The 15,645-nt window shown below is 39.5% G+C and overlaps 1 protein-coding gene across 2 annotated transcripts in view; it reads right to left on the reverse strand.

Annotated features, from left to right (window-relative positions):
- Positions 1-160: 160 nt before the first annotated feature.
- Positions 161-15,645, reverse strand: part of nck1b (NCK adaptor protein 1b) — a 74,975-nt gene continuing 59,490 nt past the window's right edge. For both annotated transcript variants that reach the window (XM_067251982.1, XM_067251983.1), the window contains 2 exons: positions 4,040-4,791; positions 161-3,885 (listed from right to left, as the gene is read on the reverse strand). In XM_067251982.1, coding sequence (XP_067108083.1) covers positions 3,685-3,885; positions 4,040-4,791 — 953 coding nt within the window. In that variant the 3' untranslated portion in view covers positions 161-3,684. The remainder of the gene's footprint in view (positions 3,886-4,039; positions 4,792-15,645) is intronic.

Genomic DNA, 15,645 nt, shown 5'->3' on the forward strand with positions numbered 1-15,645 from the left:
TTAATTTTTTTATTTTTTTTAAACCTTCCTGGACAGAAATGGTATAAAGCTGATTGTCATTTTTTGATTGTCATTTTTTGACAATATTGAGATATCACCCATCCCTACCTGTCAGGCTAGGGTTAGTGACTTCTATTTGCTACAACCTCTTTTAAACTCTGGAACAAGTGTGTATTAGTGTAGTTAGCCACTAGGTGGGGTGCATGTGTAAAATATTTCAAAAGAAAAATAAATAAACTACCATTTAAGTGATTTATTACTTCCTTTGAACAGCCTAATAAACTCTTCTAAAATATTACATGTGAAGAAAAATGTTTGTTCCATAAAACACTATTACGAGTATGAACACAATTTTCACAGCTCAGCCTTTGTCATCCCACTGCCTGCATCATCTCTCCCATCTCCCACACACATCCACACACACATTCTCCCGCACATAGAATGTTTTTGTCATACAGAAAGAACTAACAGGAGTTGACAAACATGGCAGCAGCACATAAGCACCAAGTTTTCAAGGATCATTTGCTGTGAATATCATTAGGGAATCATTTTAAGTCAGGTTTCAGTTAAAGCATACATTGAATGAACCAAAAGAAAGAGATCCACCGTAGGCTCCTATGATCATGACAAACCCATACATCCAAGAGATAATATTGGTTATCCCCGAATGATATTTGTTAACAACTGACACCATGACTTTGTAAGCAATTTTCAAACTGTTTCTTTACAGCAGTGTGGCTCTGCTCATGCAGCCTTCAGAGGTGTGCATGGAAGGAAATGTCTTATTTCAGACAGTACACAAAAACAATGAGGGAGAGAGTTGTATCGTGACAATTTTAAACATTTGTGTAGTTGAATAATATTTCACATAAGTGGGCATTCATTGAAGTGAATTAGTTTTACAGTTATTGAAATACCAAATACAGTTGTACAAATGACAGGAGGAGGGTATAGACATTACAGTTTTAACATTTTTCTGTCATAGAATTACCTAAGCATTTTGTCACAACAAAATGTTTTCTCACATCAATGAATGTTCACAACCTAGGTGCTCAAATAATTCTAGTTGGAATAATAATCTGTACTGTGCACCAAAGCATAAAAGGATATCTTTTACACATACACATTTAGGCATTCCACTGTTAATTACTTCTTTTTAAGTTATATTAAATGGAACCAGCATAGTAAGGTCACTTGAAACTACACACATTAGCGTCTATTATTTTCCAAGATACAAATCAAAAACACGCACTCACGTTTTGAAAGCATAAGGACTTGTCCACCAAAATCAACACTGTCGATAATAGAAACCCAAATCTCAATAAGGAAGTTTAGAGAAGCCAGGGATTTGAGGACATCGCCCCGGACACACAGCTCAACATGAGTCTGTTAACGTACATGCAAAGCTATATTCAAATAACAAAGCGGTACAACAAGCTAGGGGCGAAGAACTACCATTGGGGGTGGCACTAAGGACACAATGACCTTTGGTATTGACAGTCAGCGTTAAAGGCACATGTTACAATATTTTAAATACAGAATATAATTCTGTAAAGTATAATTAAGGAATTTTGACTACAAAGTTGGCTGTATAAGAGTGTAGATGGATAGAATTGGCAAAAACAACATTCTATTTCGTGTGAAATAGAGCCATGCTGAACATTGATCTTCAACCTGAGTTGTGAGTACATTACTCCCATTACATCCATTACTCCACATTGTAAAATATCCTCTGGTCTGCAACCAAAACCTCCCTCTCAAAATAAAAAATGTGTTCCCCTCTGCTACAACGCTTGATCATTGTCTTTAACCTCTTCCTTGCAAGTGATAGAAAGGATATTTGAAATAATTGAAGTCCATACCATCAGCTATCCTCCCTCCATACCGTTTCTCTCAACTTCGGAGGGAGAACCAGGAATAAGAAATCTCCATTCCTGGTTCTAACCTGTAGTCCAACTCACCTGGGAAAGTCATTACTCCAGCGCAATCAGCCCTTGGTACCGACCAGAGCAGTGGCTGGCTGCTGGCCATAACAGATCTCATACCAACTCTGCTCTAATACTGCTTGGTCTACTTTTCCGCAGCCTACCAGATCCTTTTCCTTCTACTCTCGGTCTCTTTCTCACTGTGCAGATTAACTTTAGAGTGATAGTCATAAAAGTATTGTTCCCATCTTCTTATGTAGGAAATATACTATCCACCCCAGATCCAAGTTATATTGAAATGCACCACTTGGATTAGAATAAACAGGAGGGAATCGTGTTGCTATCATAGTTTTGATTCTATTCGCTTGTGATCAATACCAACTTAATACTCCTTTATCTTAATCCATGAAAAATTAAGAACACTCCACAACTTTTGTGAAAACTGAGATTTCTACTTGTGTGGGAGTGGGAGGAAGAGGGTGTTTTCTTGATTAGGGTACAAAACACAAACACAAATGACCACATCATGACCCTCCACCCCTCTTTCCTCCCTACTTCCCTCCAGTGGGTCTGACGTCAATTCTGAGCACTGCCTAGACAGGCCCTAGCCTAGCTCGCTCCTCTGAGACATGACTGTTGTGTTCCACTTCTCTGTGGCATTTCTGTAAAGAAAACACACAGTCCTTGGGGGGTTGGCAAAGACTGAAGACATCAATGCCTTTTCACTCACATCCTCGAGTGTTTCTCCCCCTGAAGGCTGTCAATCTCAGCTACCACTTGCGAGATTGTAGCGATAGAGACAGTATCAGGAATTCACATGACATATACAAGCACACTCACACCAATGAGAGACGAAAGCACCCCATTCATATACTAGGCCTAATGTCTCAACCCAGTGACATTCAAGTGACCAGCTGAAACACTGTGGGTATAGCCATGCCCTAACTGCAATCATTTATGAAATGTACTCCAATCCCACTACAGATATCAAGTAACATTTTCTCATATCATTAAATGCTTATTATCCAGCACACACAGCCTGATATTTCTACATGTCAATGTCATCATTCTTAATAAATGGGAAATGAAATCCTAGCAATAAATATATTTGGTCACTTAATTATTTTATTCAGGTTGAGCAGATAAAAAGATGTCTGACCATTATTGCCCATGCAATGTAGCAGTTGTAGGACTAAAGTTAAGACAGACAACATGGGGGGGACGGGGACATTTGAAATGTGTAACTTCAGGCTCTATTCTGGATTCACAATGTCCCATGGCCAAAAGATTTATCAAACGATGTTGTCATTGGGTCAGGTTAAAAGCATAATCACATTATTAAAAGGAAACTGTTGAAAATAATATACATATATTAACAAAAAAATAAAATAAATGCACACCCTATTTGTAGATGTCATGGTGGAAATACATGGCCTATTATCTAAACACAGCTGGATACTTTCCAATGTAAGACCAAGAGACCTGTATAGTTCACACGCTGGGAAGTCAACAGTCCTTTTCTCACTCTCCATGCCTCTCATCTGTCTCGGTTAACCGTGAATTCTACCCTTTTCCTCTTGGAATGCTCACAATTCCCCAGCAAATAAGTCCTGAAGGTGTGTAAAAGTCTCCAGGCTTTTCGAGTTTGTACGTTAGTGTGTGTTTGTTTCTGTGTGTGTGAGAGACTGCATCTTGTCTGTTTGCATGTGTTTTTCACTTGTGTAAGATGAGAAATGTGTGTGTGAGACAAAGTGTGTGATCAGGATGAAGCCAGGGCCTTGATCAGGTACAGTTTGTCTCCCTGCTCGCTGGTAAAGATGGGTGCCTTTTTGTAGTGTTCCACTAATTCCTCCATGGAGCTGAACTTGCGCTGTCCAATGCAATACAGGCTGTCCTTCAGCTGCACCTTGAAATGCTTGTTCTTCCCCTGTGCCTTCAGGGAGATGGAGAAGTCGTTGGGCTGCCGGGGATAAAGGAGGAGAGAAAATATTTAATTTAGCTGAATGAATGCTTTTCAAAATGTAGAATTAAAGAGTCATTGTGTTAATAAAAGGTAGAATACCACAATAAAACCATTTATCAATCTTTCCATGTGCATGCGGGGAGTGACTCACTGATGACTCGCTGTCTCGGATGAGGAAGTCCCCTTCTGTGCCTCTCTGGTTTAGTGCCACCTCCGCCTGGTGGCGAGTCACCTTGCCGTAGTACCACTGCTTCCCCGCAAAGCGCCCGTTGGCCGAGGGTGAGATGTAGTCGCAGTCAGGCGTGGGGGGCCCTACGGGGCCTGGCGAGGAGGGATTGTGGGTAGTGGAGTCCTGGAGCACGGTGACGTAGTTCTTGGGTACTAGGCCTAGCTGTCCGTCTGACTTGCGGCACTTCCACCACTCTGGGTCATTCTCTGGTTTCTCCACCACCTCCATTACCTCGCCCTTCTCAAAATTCAGCTCCTCGTCGTTGCCCGAACTGAAGGGGTAGAGTGCTTGCACTGCGTGGAGCACACGGTTGCCGTTAGCCGCGATGCTAACGACCGCCCCTAGCTTCTCTGTTAACGAACCTGTGGGGTCGCCCAGCCCACCCACACCTCCGCCAGCCATCCCGTCCACGTCCTCCGTCACGTAGTTGGAGGGGAACCAGCCCGAGCGCCCACTATAGCTCCCTCGCCACCAGCCGTCGCTGCACTTCTCCATTACCACCACGCGTGTGCCCTTGACCAGAGACAGCTCATCCTCGCGTTCTGCTGTGTAGCTGAACTTGACCAGCGCTGGGAGGTTGAGGTCGTACAGGCGCTCGCCGTTGTCATACATGTCTGAGTCGGCGTTGGAGGCCGTGTCACGCATCCCACCTTTCCGCTTCACCTTTCCGATCCCTGAGGAGGGGACATTAGAACAGGTTTGAGTGGTTATGAGCACGTGTGACTAACTTGTGACGGCAACTTCACAACTTCCTCAAGAGATTGAGATCCAAAGAGGATTTTCAGGTTAAACTACATGACTTGTAATTAACAATTTAAGACCAGATTACAATTTACAATTACAATACAATGTAGTGTTGTCACAATACTAATTTCAATAGTCGGTACCAATACCATTGAAATTTCACAGTACTCAATATCATTTTCAATACCAAAGCAAAAAACTAAAATAGGTTACTGAACAACTCATTTGTTGACAGTAACAGTCACCTACAGGGTTCATACACATTTTGGCAAATGGAATTCCATGACTTTTCCATGACTTGTATCCAAAATTCCATGCTGAAAATGTTTCGGCATTTACCAACGCATTAAACAAATTATGCATAAAACTGACTATTATTAATTCATATTACTGACTATGTTTAATTACTGACAAATTAATAAATGTTTAACAAATGAATACATTTCATTCTCATTCATGAATGAGATAAAAATAGGTTGCAGCACAATGAAAAACGAAAGAAAAGTATATTAATTTCAGGAAAGAAAATACCATAATACATGTATAGTCAACAACATAACAATGTGCATAAAGAGAATTTTAAATTAATGTCCCATGAATTCTGAGCCAATGTATGTGGTTTTTACCTCTCCACCATCCCATATGCTGACATGCATGTCCATCTGTTTTGATTGTAAGTGCTTGTGCAAGTTGTCTGGACACCTCTCGCACTGTGATGGACTTAAAGTAAGGTGCGAGTCCAAATGTACTGATATACGCACAATGTGTTCACAATGTGTGCTTCATGTTTTGGCTACTCGCGATGTTTTTTGGCTATCTTGTTGTTATGATCAGTGACCTATGCACTTTGTAAAGCTCTCTCTTGGAAGTCGCTTTGGATAAAAGCGTCTGCTAAAAAAAATGAATAAATGTACGCACATTTTCTTTCACTGCATGCAAATCTTGATGCTATTTGGCTGTCTGGGAACATATTGGGAAATATGACCGATGTATCTTTGAATGACTTGTATGAATAATGAGAGTTCACTACCTTCAAAGTCCACAACACCTCGGCAGCTAGGACTTCATTTGTATTTACAGTGGCCAATATGGATGTTTGCTTGATAGGATTTGTAGTAGAATTCGTAGTGGGAACAGTGGCTGGTCCTGGGTTGAAGTAGCTGGGGATGACAGTGTTGTTTGTCTCGGTCGAGACGTGGCTTAGGTGTTTTTTTGCCTTTCATATGGCTAGCTAGTGCATCCTCACCCATATTGGACACGTCAAACATACATTTTGAGCTTTAGATATCCACAATGAAAATTGTGGCATGTGTAGCCAAGCATTGTTGAATGTACATTTGCCTGGCATAGCTACCGTAATTTTAGTTAGCTCGCTAGTTAACTTTGTGCTAATATCTGTGGTAAACAGTTACTCCAACACTACATCATTGACGTGGCCAGAATGCGATATTATAACGAGCTCGCGACGTGATCGGAGGCAAACTGCAGTACAGCTGGTAAACAACCGCCAGGGATTCAGCATTGGTCTATAATATACATAATGAGCTTGCGCAGTGATCCTTGTTCAGGTCATGGCAGATTTTTTATTCTGATATTTCTGTTGTAAAAAAATATTAATTAATAACATGAAAATAACAGATTTCCATGACTTTTCCATGACTTCCATATGTTAAAATTTTTCCATGACTTTTCCAGGCCTGGAAAACACAATTTTGAAATTCCATGACTTTTCCAGGTTTTCCAAGACCGTGAGAACCCTGCACCTACAATATCTAAGGCTGTAGCATACTTATGACAACGAGATCATTAATACAATTACAATGCACTAGTGCACAGTGCCCGTGATGCAGTTGGTGATTAAGATGTCAGTGAAACTATAGATAGTGCATTGTGCCTGGGATAAAATTGGTGACACACACACACACACAGATTCCTAGAGTTGGAGATAGAGCACAGTGCCCGCGATGATGTTGGTGACACACACAGATTTCTGGAATTATAGATAGATGCTGTGCCCATCATGGCACAGCATCTATCCAGACAGTTCTTCTCAGTGGTTTTGGTACCTATATTTCTCAGATCACAACTGAAATTCTCTGTCATCTCTGTAGTACTTGTTCAACCTCCATATCTATTCTAGTCAAATTGCTATGCTGTTCATGCAAATGATTATGTAGCCTTCATTTGTCTGCTGTTTCCTACTTTATAATTTGCTTATGTTATGTTGATCAAAATTTAGGCTACTATATTGGTTCTCTGTGAAATTGTCTTACCACCACAAACATCTAAACATTTAGTTAATAACAGAAGTCATTACATGCACAATGGTTGAGCCAGTTGTCATAATTGTAGGCCTAATTAACCATACAGTGCTGGCAGTTTTTACATCCGTAAACACATGAATTTATGTAACAAAATTCACTGATCTATAGTGAAAGTCTATCCACTTTATAATGTCATTCTGTTAGCTAGCCATGAAACCCATTTGAAAGCAACTGATTATGGGTTGTAAAAGCGAATTCACTTCAAAATAACTAAAGTTTACAGAATTTCCCTGAATTCCTTACTACGCTTAGTTTCATTTAATTGTGAATGCCTTTGATAATCACATTCATTCAATCGCGGAAGGCTACTTAGGCAGTTTTGACATCAGTAAACACATTCATTTATGTAACAAAATTCACTGATCTATACTGAAAGTACATCCACTTTATGTTGTCATTCTGTTAGCTAGCCATCCCCTTTGAAAGCAGCTAAATATTGGTTGTAAAAGCGAATTTGCTTCTAAATAATAAGACAGTATTTCCCTATTTTCCGTACTAATTTTTTTTTCATTTCTGCAAATGCCTTTCTCAATTGCATTAGTTCCAATACCGCAAAAAAAAATCTATTAATTTTGCAGAGTGCCCGGTTCTTGAGCTGATCATGGGAAGGTACACCCTTTCTAATTTGCACACACACACACACACACACACAGATTCCTGGCATTATTACAAATGTAGGCCTAACAGTGCGTGTCCACTACAGCAACACGATGCGAGCGACGCAATGCTTTCCATTCATTTTCATTGGAGCCAGGCGAATCGCTTGTGTGGTGCATTGTGGGAAGCAACGCAACGAAGTGTGTTGAATCCACTCTTTCTACTTTTTATAAATTATGTTAGCCTTTTTGAGCTCTACAAAATATCTCTGTCATCTATTGAGTTTGCTTAATATCTATACTCAGTCTACACACATATTTTATCTTTATGGTGCGTGTCCACTACAGAGACGCGAATCGCTTGCCTTCCCACAGTGCACCACGCTCGGGGCGTCTCAGACGGATGAAGGCAAAGGGGGTTCTTTATTAATGAATGAGTGCAATATGAGTAGGCTAAATGCCTGAAAATATCACAAGAAGGTAAAAACTTGAAAGGACGTCATAAAGTCATTTTACACCGGTCTGCCAAATGTATTCGTTTTGATCCAACTATGAGGCTTCTGATCACCATTTCCTCTTGGGAAATGAGAAGACAACTATTTCATTCTACACTTCACTCTTAGTATTTTAAATTGTAAATGAGCAGCACATTTTTTTTTTAATAATAAGTATGCATTTTTATATAAAATATACTGAAATATCAGTTGTAAAAATGTCATTAAAAAACGCTGACGCAACTGACGCAAGCAAGCACACCCTACAATTTCCCCAGAAATTGTACCCTCTCTAGTTGGGTGTGCTTTGCCTTCGGAGAGGGCACAACCTTTGTTCTCTCACATACAGTTAGGTCCATAAGTATTTGGACATTGACACAATTTTCATCATTTTGGCTTTGTATACCACCACAATGGATTTGAAATGAAACAATCAAGATGTGCTTTAAGTGCAGACTTTCATCTTTAATTTCAGGGTATTTACATCCAAATCAGGTGAACGGTGTAGGAATTACAATACATTTTATATGTGGCCCCCCCTTTTTAAGGGACCAAAAGTAAGGTGGCTAGGTGTATGTTATTCCCTCATAAAGGGAGTTTGTTATTTCATTGACAAGGAGCAGATAAAAGGTCTAGAGTTAATTTCAAGTATGGTATTTGTGTTTGGAATCTGTTGCTGTCAACTCTCAATATGAAGTCCAAAGCATTACTTTTTTAGAAAACCTAATTTCTAACCACTTTCACTACAAGATAGAGGATAAGTTAGAGCGTATGAAATGTGCGTACTTTTGTCGTGAATTCAGAACAGCAGACAGATTTAAGATAGACTATTTTGTTTAAAAGTTATGACCACTGAAGTGATGAGTGGGATAACGCAATTCCAAGCTAGCGCGATGGCTCTCCATAACTAAAAACGGTTCTACTTTTTTCCACAATCTACCTAATTGGCCAAACAAGGTATGTACATTGAACTTAAAGTGTACATAATCTAGCTAGATTATTTTTCTCTAAGAAAGTTTCACAGAAATCTGCAAAAATCGAGGCTCAACACTGTCATATCCGACTCAGCCAGTCACAAACAGCCAAACCGGGGTCACGAAAGGTTTACTGCAGCTGGCGTTACTACGAACAAAAGCTTCGTAACTGAAAAGTTTTTACTTTTAGTTGACGATATTGAACACAGACGTTAAGTAACTTGTCTTTACTCTAAATATCTTCTCCGTTTTCAATTTGAAGCAGTAAATCTAACAGTAGGAATTCTCCCACAACATCCGCTCGCTCCGCTTTGACAAATAGCTACGTTTTCTCAGTCCACCATACATTATACGAGCTAATTTTCGAGCACTTTCAATACAAGATACAGGCCATGTTAGAGTTGATATATATACATAATTGTGTGGGCAATGTAGAACAGCAGACATATTTTAAATATGATCTTTTGTTTTAAAGTTATGGCCATTCTAGTGACTAGTGCTTACAATGCTAGCTACGACTGTCATCATACAGTACTGTAGCTGCCATAGAACGTCGAAACTAGCTACGTCTATCGTTCGTTACCTACAAACAAATGCTTCGTAACAGTATTAACTTTTTATCTGCGATATTGACAACAGAGGTTAAGGAACTTGTCTTTAATCAAAAGATCGTCTCCGTTTTCAATTTGAAGCAGTATCCAGCTTACTGTAGGAAATCTCCCATTGCATCCTCTCTCTAGCTTCTTCGGCTAAAGATAGACGACAATGACGATGCATGCATTATTCACGCCTGCGGTGTTAATACAGTCTGTAAAAATACCACTTTGACACACTTGCAAGAAATGATCGGCTGGTTAGATGTAGCATGATCTTATTTTATTCGCGAAGAAACATCACACAGACAAGGAATTTACTGTGGCAGGAAGGTGCACACATTAAACATATAAGAATCTTAAATAAGAAGTGTACAAGTCTAACTAATATTAAGGGGCTAAAAATGTAAAAGGGTTAGAATGAAATAAAATATAAAATGGCTTTAACATAACGCTTTAACATTTATGAAATTAAATAAGATACCCTTTTCATCACTCTTTTTTCAACTGTGAGAAAATATTGCAATGCATAACAATGACAGATATACTTTTAACACTGTCTCACCATTTTGGTTTCAAAGCAACACTTTTTTTCACCTTCATACTGCTGACATACTTTTGTCTGCTATGATATTGATAACTGTTATGCAATATACTCTTTATCACTATATTGGCTAATTTTTCTAACTTCAAGCTGTTTTCTGTTTCTCAGCCTTTCATTCTTTAATACTTTTGTGCTTTAATACTTTTTAATGCTTAAACATGTATGAATGTCAATAAGATACTCTTTTCATCAGTTTTTTCTCAATTTTCAACAGTAAGAAAAATCGCAATGCATAACAATGACAGATATACTTTTAACACTTTTTCTCACCATTTTGTTTTTAAAGCACATACTTCTTTAATTGTTTTTGTAAAGGCAGGATTGTGTGTTGACCAATAACTGTTGATTTGTTTGTCTTATTTAAGTGATTCCTTTGTCTTAGTAGATCCTGTGTCTGACACATGTTAACTTGTGATACCAGCCGAATTGATGTGGCCGCCATTTTGAATGAATATAACAATTTTTTGCTACCTCTCCTATAAAGTTGTCCAATATTCACCAAATTTGGCACAGATCATCTTCAGACCAAGCCTCACAAAAAATATCACATGTTTTTTGATTTTCTAAACCTTTTGACTGGAACAGCCAATCAAAGTCGTCAACCAAGCCAAGAAGTGAGGTCATATCTCAGCACCTCTTCACTGCATTTATATTTATGCATTTAGCAGACGCTTTTATACCACAATCACCTTGACATGTCAAAATAGGACTGAATTACAGCTGTTTAAACTTGGGCCAAATCTGACAACTGCTTGCCAGTTGAAAAACTGCTTATATACAAACAGGAAGTTGGGTCGTATCAGCAAATCTTTGATGGATTCAAAGCTGCATTTACTCAGAACCCTGTTCTGAGGATGTCTAAAATGTTTTTCGTTCATTTTACCTGCTTTACCTGCTTGGCCACCTCATTACTGCTTGCAGCTATATTTCCCTCTCCTTTTGTATGCCCCAGTATTAGGTATTGCATTTGCAGTATGCTGCAAACCATAAAGGACATGAACTGTGATGTTTGAAAATTGGTTTCTGGTTATAAACGAGGTTCTCATTGTCATCTGCCTCAGTATTTCCATATGTGGCTCATCCACTTTTCTTGTCGACAACTTTTCTTTTAGGGGAGCCCCTGCAGCATTAGCTGCTTGTCCAGTGTTGCCAATTTAATTTTGTCGCTAGATTTAGCGACTTTTCGTGACTAAATCTTTTAATCTAGCAACTTCTGGTGAGATTTTTCTGGCAACACTGTGCTTGTCAGGATCCGACTCAGGACTTGGTATACCGTAACTTCAGAAATTCTGGTATCTTACCATTTTTCTTTTTTGGGGGGAGTACCGACTTGGTACCGTTTTTTATGACAACACTAATACAATACAAGTGCCAGCTCAGAACTCTGACTGATCAGAACATATCAGCCATGCTGGTTCATTTAATTTCTATAAAGTTATTGGTTGCCGTGTCCAGTAGGTTCCTACTGTTTAATTCAACATTAAAGAGGTTTATCACAACGCAATAAAAATAAATGAAAATAAAATACTAGAAAAACGAAATTTGCTTATTTATTTCAATGCACCATACACAATGTCAGTAAAAGTTTTTACTTACAAATACAAAAGAAATCTTATTTTTTATCTGTTTATTTACTTATTTATTTAACGTTACATACTATGTATAAACAGGTATAAACATATAGTGAGGGATAATGCGGCTGTACAATCTTTGCTCCAACCCAACAATGCCAATGTCAAAATTGTCTACCACTTTCCTCACCAAAAGCATTCCTCTGAATTAGAGGGTGAAGAAACAAAGTACTGTAGTCCTAGTGCTGCCAGTCTCAGTCTGACATGACAAAGCTTGCTAAGCTAGCACATACTCAATGAGATCCCCAAACTTGTCTTGGCATATTCCTTGGCTTTGGTAAATGTCAAAATACATTCTCAGAGTAGAGTATATAACTGACGCTTGAGTGTGTGAGAGAGATCCCATACTGTTACTTTGCTGGTTCAGATTCTGCAGGCACGGTCCCAATCACATTTCACTGCAGCTAATTGCATTGCGCTAATCAAGTCACTTCCCTGACATAGCCAGGCTGTGTGACTAGGTTTATTGTCCCGCGCAGCTGGATACCATGTTGGATCTCGCTCCCTCCTTTCCTTACTCCTTGGCTCTTCCATGCCCTTTACTCTCTCCTTAACTTTACTCTCCATCTTTCTTCTCCTTTTCACTCCCTCCTCGTTATTCTCTCGGATAACTCTTTTCCCCCTCCCTACTTCACAGTTGTTCTCTGCTCTTTACCATATTCAAAAGATTAGTCTACCACCAGATGATGATTTCCCAGGTACTTATCAGAACAGTGTTTCAAGAGTGGCATCTCGGTCTGTTTACAGGGTAGGCATCTGGGAGTTTGAGTCCTCATCAGCTATATGGAAAACACTTAGTGATGACTTCATGAGCAGACTATACGAAACATAACATCTAGCAAAACCTGTGCAACATTCAGATACCTAACTGCAATGAGAATTGACAATGCAATGCAATTGTACACAAAGAAATGTATGCAATGATGACTTACAACTCTGACAGGCACACTTTCATTCAAAAAAAGACATACAGTACTGTGCAGAAGTCTTAGGCACCCAAGATTTTTTACATGAATATTGTCTTAAGTATTCATTTTGTCTTCAGTATTTGGGTGGCAGTATAAATGAGTCATTTTGCAAACATTTGTGTTTAGTCTTTTCATTTAATTATTTCTTAAGGCATTAAAAAAATAAAAATTAGAATTGCACAGTACTGTACATGCTAGGGGTGGAACTGTACACTGAAGTCACGGTTCGGTTCATACCGTGGTTCAGACATTACGGTTCGGTACGAGTTCAGTACAACGGAGGGAAAAGCAAAACAAACCAGGTTCCTCTACAAGTGAATACGGGCGCATTGAAGATGACATGTAAATTCTGATTGCGTCAGTGATTTTTTTGGCCTTATTTGTATGTGTATCTAATGGATTCAGGTGGCTGAGCGGTTAGGGAATCGGGCTCGTAATCTGAATGTTGCCAGTTCGATTCCCGGCCGTGCCAAATGACGTTGTGTCCTTGGGCAAGGCACTTCACCCTACTTGCCTCGGGGGAATGTCCCTGTACTTACTGTAAGTCGCTCTGGATAAGAGCGTCTGCTAAATGACTAAATGTAATGTAAAAGTAATGGCTGGTTAAGCAAAGTAGGGAAGAGAAGTTGGACAGTTTTTTTTTGTCTCGTTCCAGTGATTGGCACACCTGGGAGATGGGGTCAGATATTCTTTGTCATTTAAGTTAGCACACGCCAGATGCGTTATATGCGTTAGCATGTTAGATGTATTTCTACTCACATACCCCACAACCAGTGACGTGCGGTGATGTCAGGAAGAGGCTGAGTTATGAAAGCCAGATTACCTCTTTTATTGTTAGGCTAATATGTCAAAACAGTAAACGCAGTAAACAGTACAAGCAGTAGCCTACATCCGCCAATCTTTTCTTCCATACTGTACCAGTCTGTTTGAAACGATCGAAAACATGTTGTGCCTTTTGCTGCAGTAGTCCATCTTAGTCTGGCGTAGACCTCCCTCTTGCTATTAACTAATATTTTGAATAAAATCGAGCTTGGAGAAATTCCTCAACTCTGTGATACCGGCAGACACCGCTGCTGTCATTTTGACTTGAATTATGCGGGGATTACGCGTGCAATGCATGTCAGCGAATATGTTCTCAATAGTATGTTTCAAGTAGGCTACAGCCAAACCCTCGTTCTGTTTTGAACTGTCGTTCCGCTGCGAGGGCCAGCCCAACGTGCACGAATACACCTGTACAAATGACATTTCCACTCAAAATGCTGACAAAAGTTTGATTTACGATTTCAAACGCAGCCTCCATTGGTATTCTTAACCTGGAATGATAATATATAGTGCAGTGTTTCCTCTATGGCTATATTTCTGCCACGGTATCAGAAATCAGGCTGGGCAAAATTTTAGGCCGTCTATCAGCAGTGATTGTTAGAGTGCATGTCGGAGAAATGCAAAACACCTGGGAATAAATACATTGATTAGAAAAAAGAATATATATAAACATATATATCTTTTTTTTTGGAGCACCGAAAACCCATTTTGACCCAGGAAAAACCCTGTTAACGTGCAAAGGCACAGCAGAGTTATGCTTTTCAACGTATATGTTGAAGAATACAGGATCGAAGTGAGGTTTTCGCTTGTCGTCCGCAGTGAACGGACAGTAAAAGCACTGCTTATTCTACAATTTGTATTTTTTTGTATTTGATTATGCGTAACTGCTACATTTGTCATCATAACGTCTAAACAATTGGAATAACACACATATTGCATATATAAATCACAAGAATAAACTGTAAAAATACAAGTTTATTAAATAAAATGATTTAATAAACATTTTAGGTTTGAATTTTGGCAGGGTAGGCAGTGCCTACCTTGCCTACCCAGACTGCACGTCACTGCCCAAAACTGCTGAACAACACCGACACAGAGTGCTTGTCTTATCCACCACTCTCTCGCCTGTAATACTGAAACTGAATGGGAAACCAAAGTTTTCCCAAACTTGCAATCTTAACCCTTGTGCTGCCTTCGGGTCATATGACCCAAAGGTTCATAACGAACCCTCGTTGTGTATACCCAATTTTACCCAATACAAAAACAAATAAAAATAATTTTATTTTAACCTTTGCAATATGGGGGGTCTGAGACAGCCCAACAGTTAAAAGAAAATGCTTCACTTTGTTTTTGTATGCGGTAAATTTGTCGCAATACGACGGTGGGTCGCAATGACTGATGGGTCAGAATGACCCGAAGATAACACAAGGGTTAAAGAGGCCGACGGGTCCTCTATCTCTCGTGGGTCGCCACCACTCGCCATACTCGTCCGTAGTGCTGCTAGCTATCTCTGACTCACGGCGGCGCCAATCAGAGCTTCAGAGCTACAGATTAGATGTCCCTAAAGAACACGAGTATCTAACAGTAGTTCAGCATTACATTAATTAATTTGCACGCAAATTTATTTATTTATTTTTAGACCGTGTATTCTCCGTGTAATTTCATGCACCCTGACGTCGTACCGTATGGTTTAATACGAATACATGTACCGTTCCACCCCTAGTACACGCATACCCTCACACCAATAACAGGTGAAACTGGGTGGACAGACTCGGAAG

Source organism: Osmerus mordax, chromosome 15 (assembly GCF_038355195.1).
Source record: "Osmerus mordax isolate fOsmMor3 chromosome 15, fOsmMor3.pri, whole genome shotgun sequence".
Classification (NCBI taxonomy): Eukaryota; Metazoa; Chordata; class Actinopteri; order Osmeriformes; family Osmeridae; genus Osmerus; species Osmerus mordax.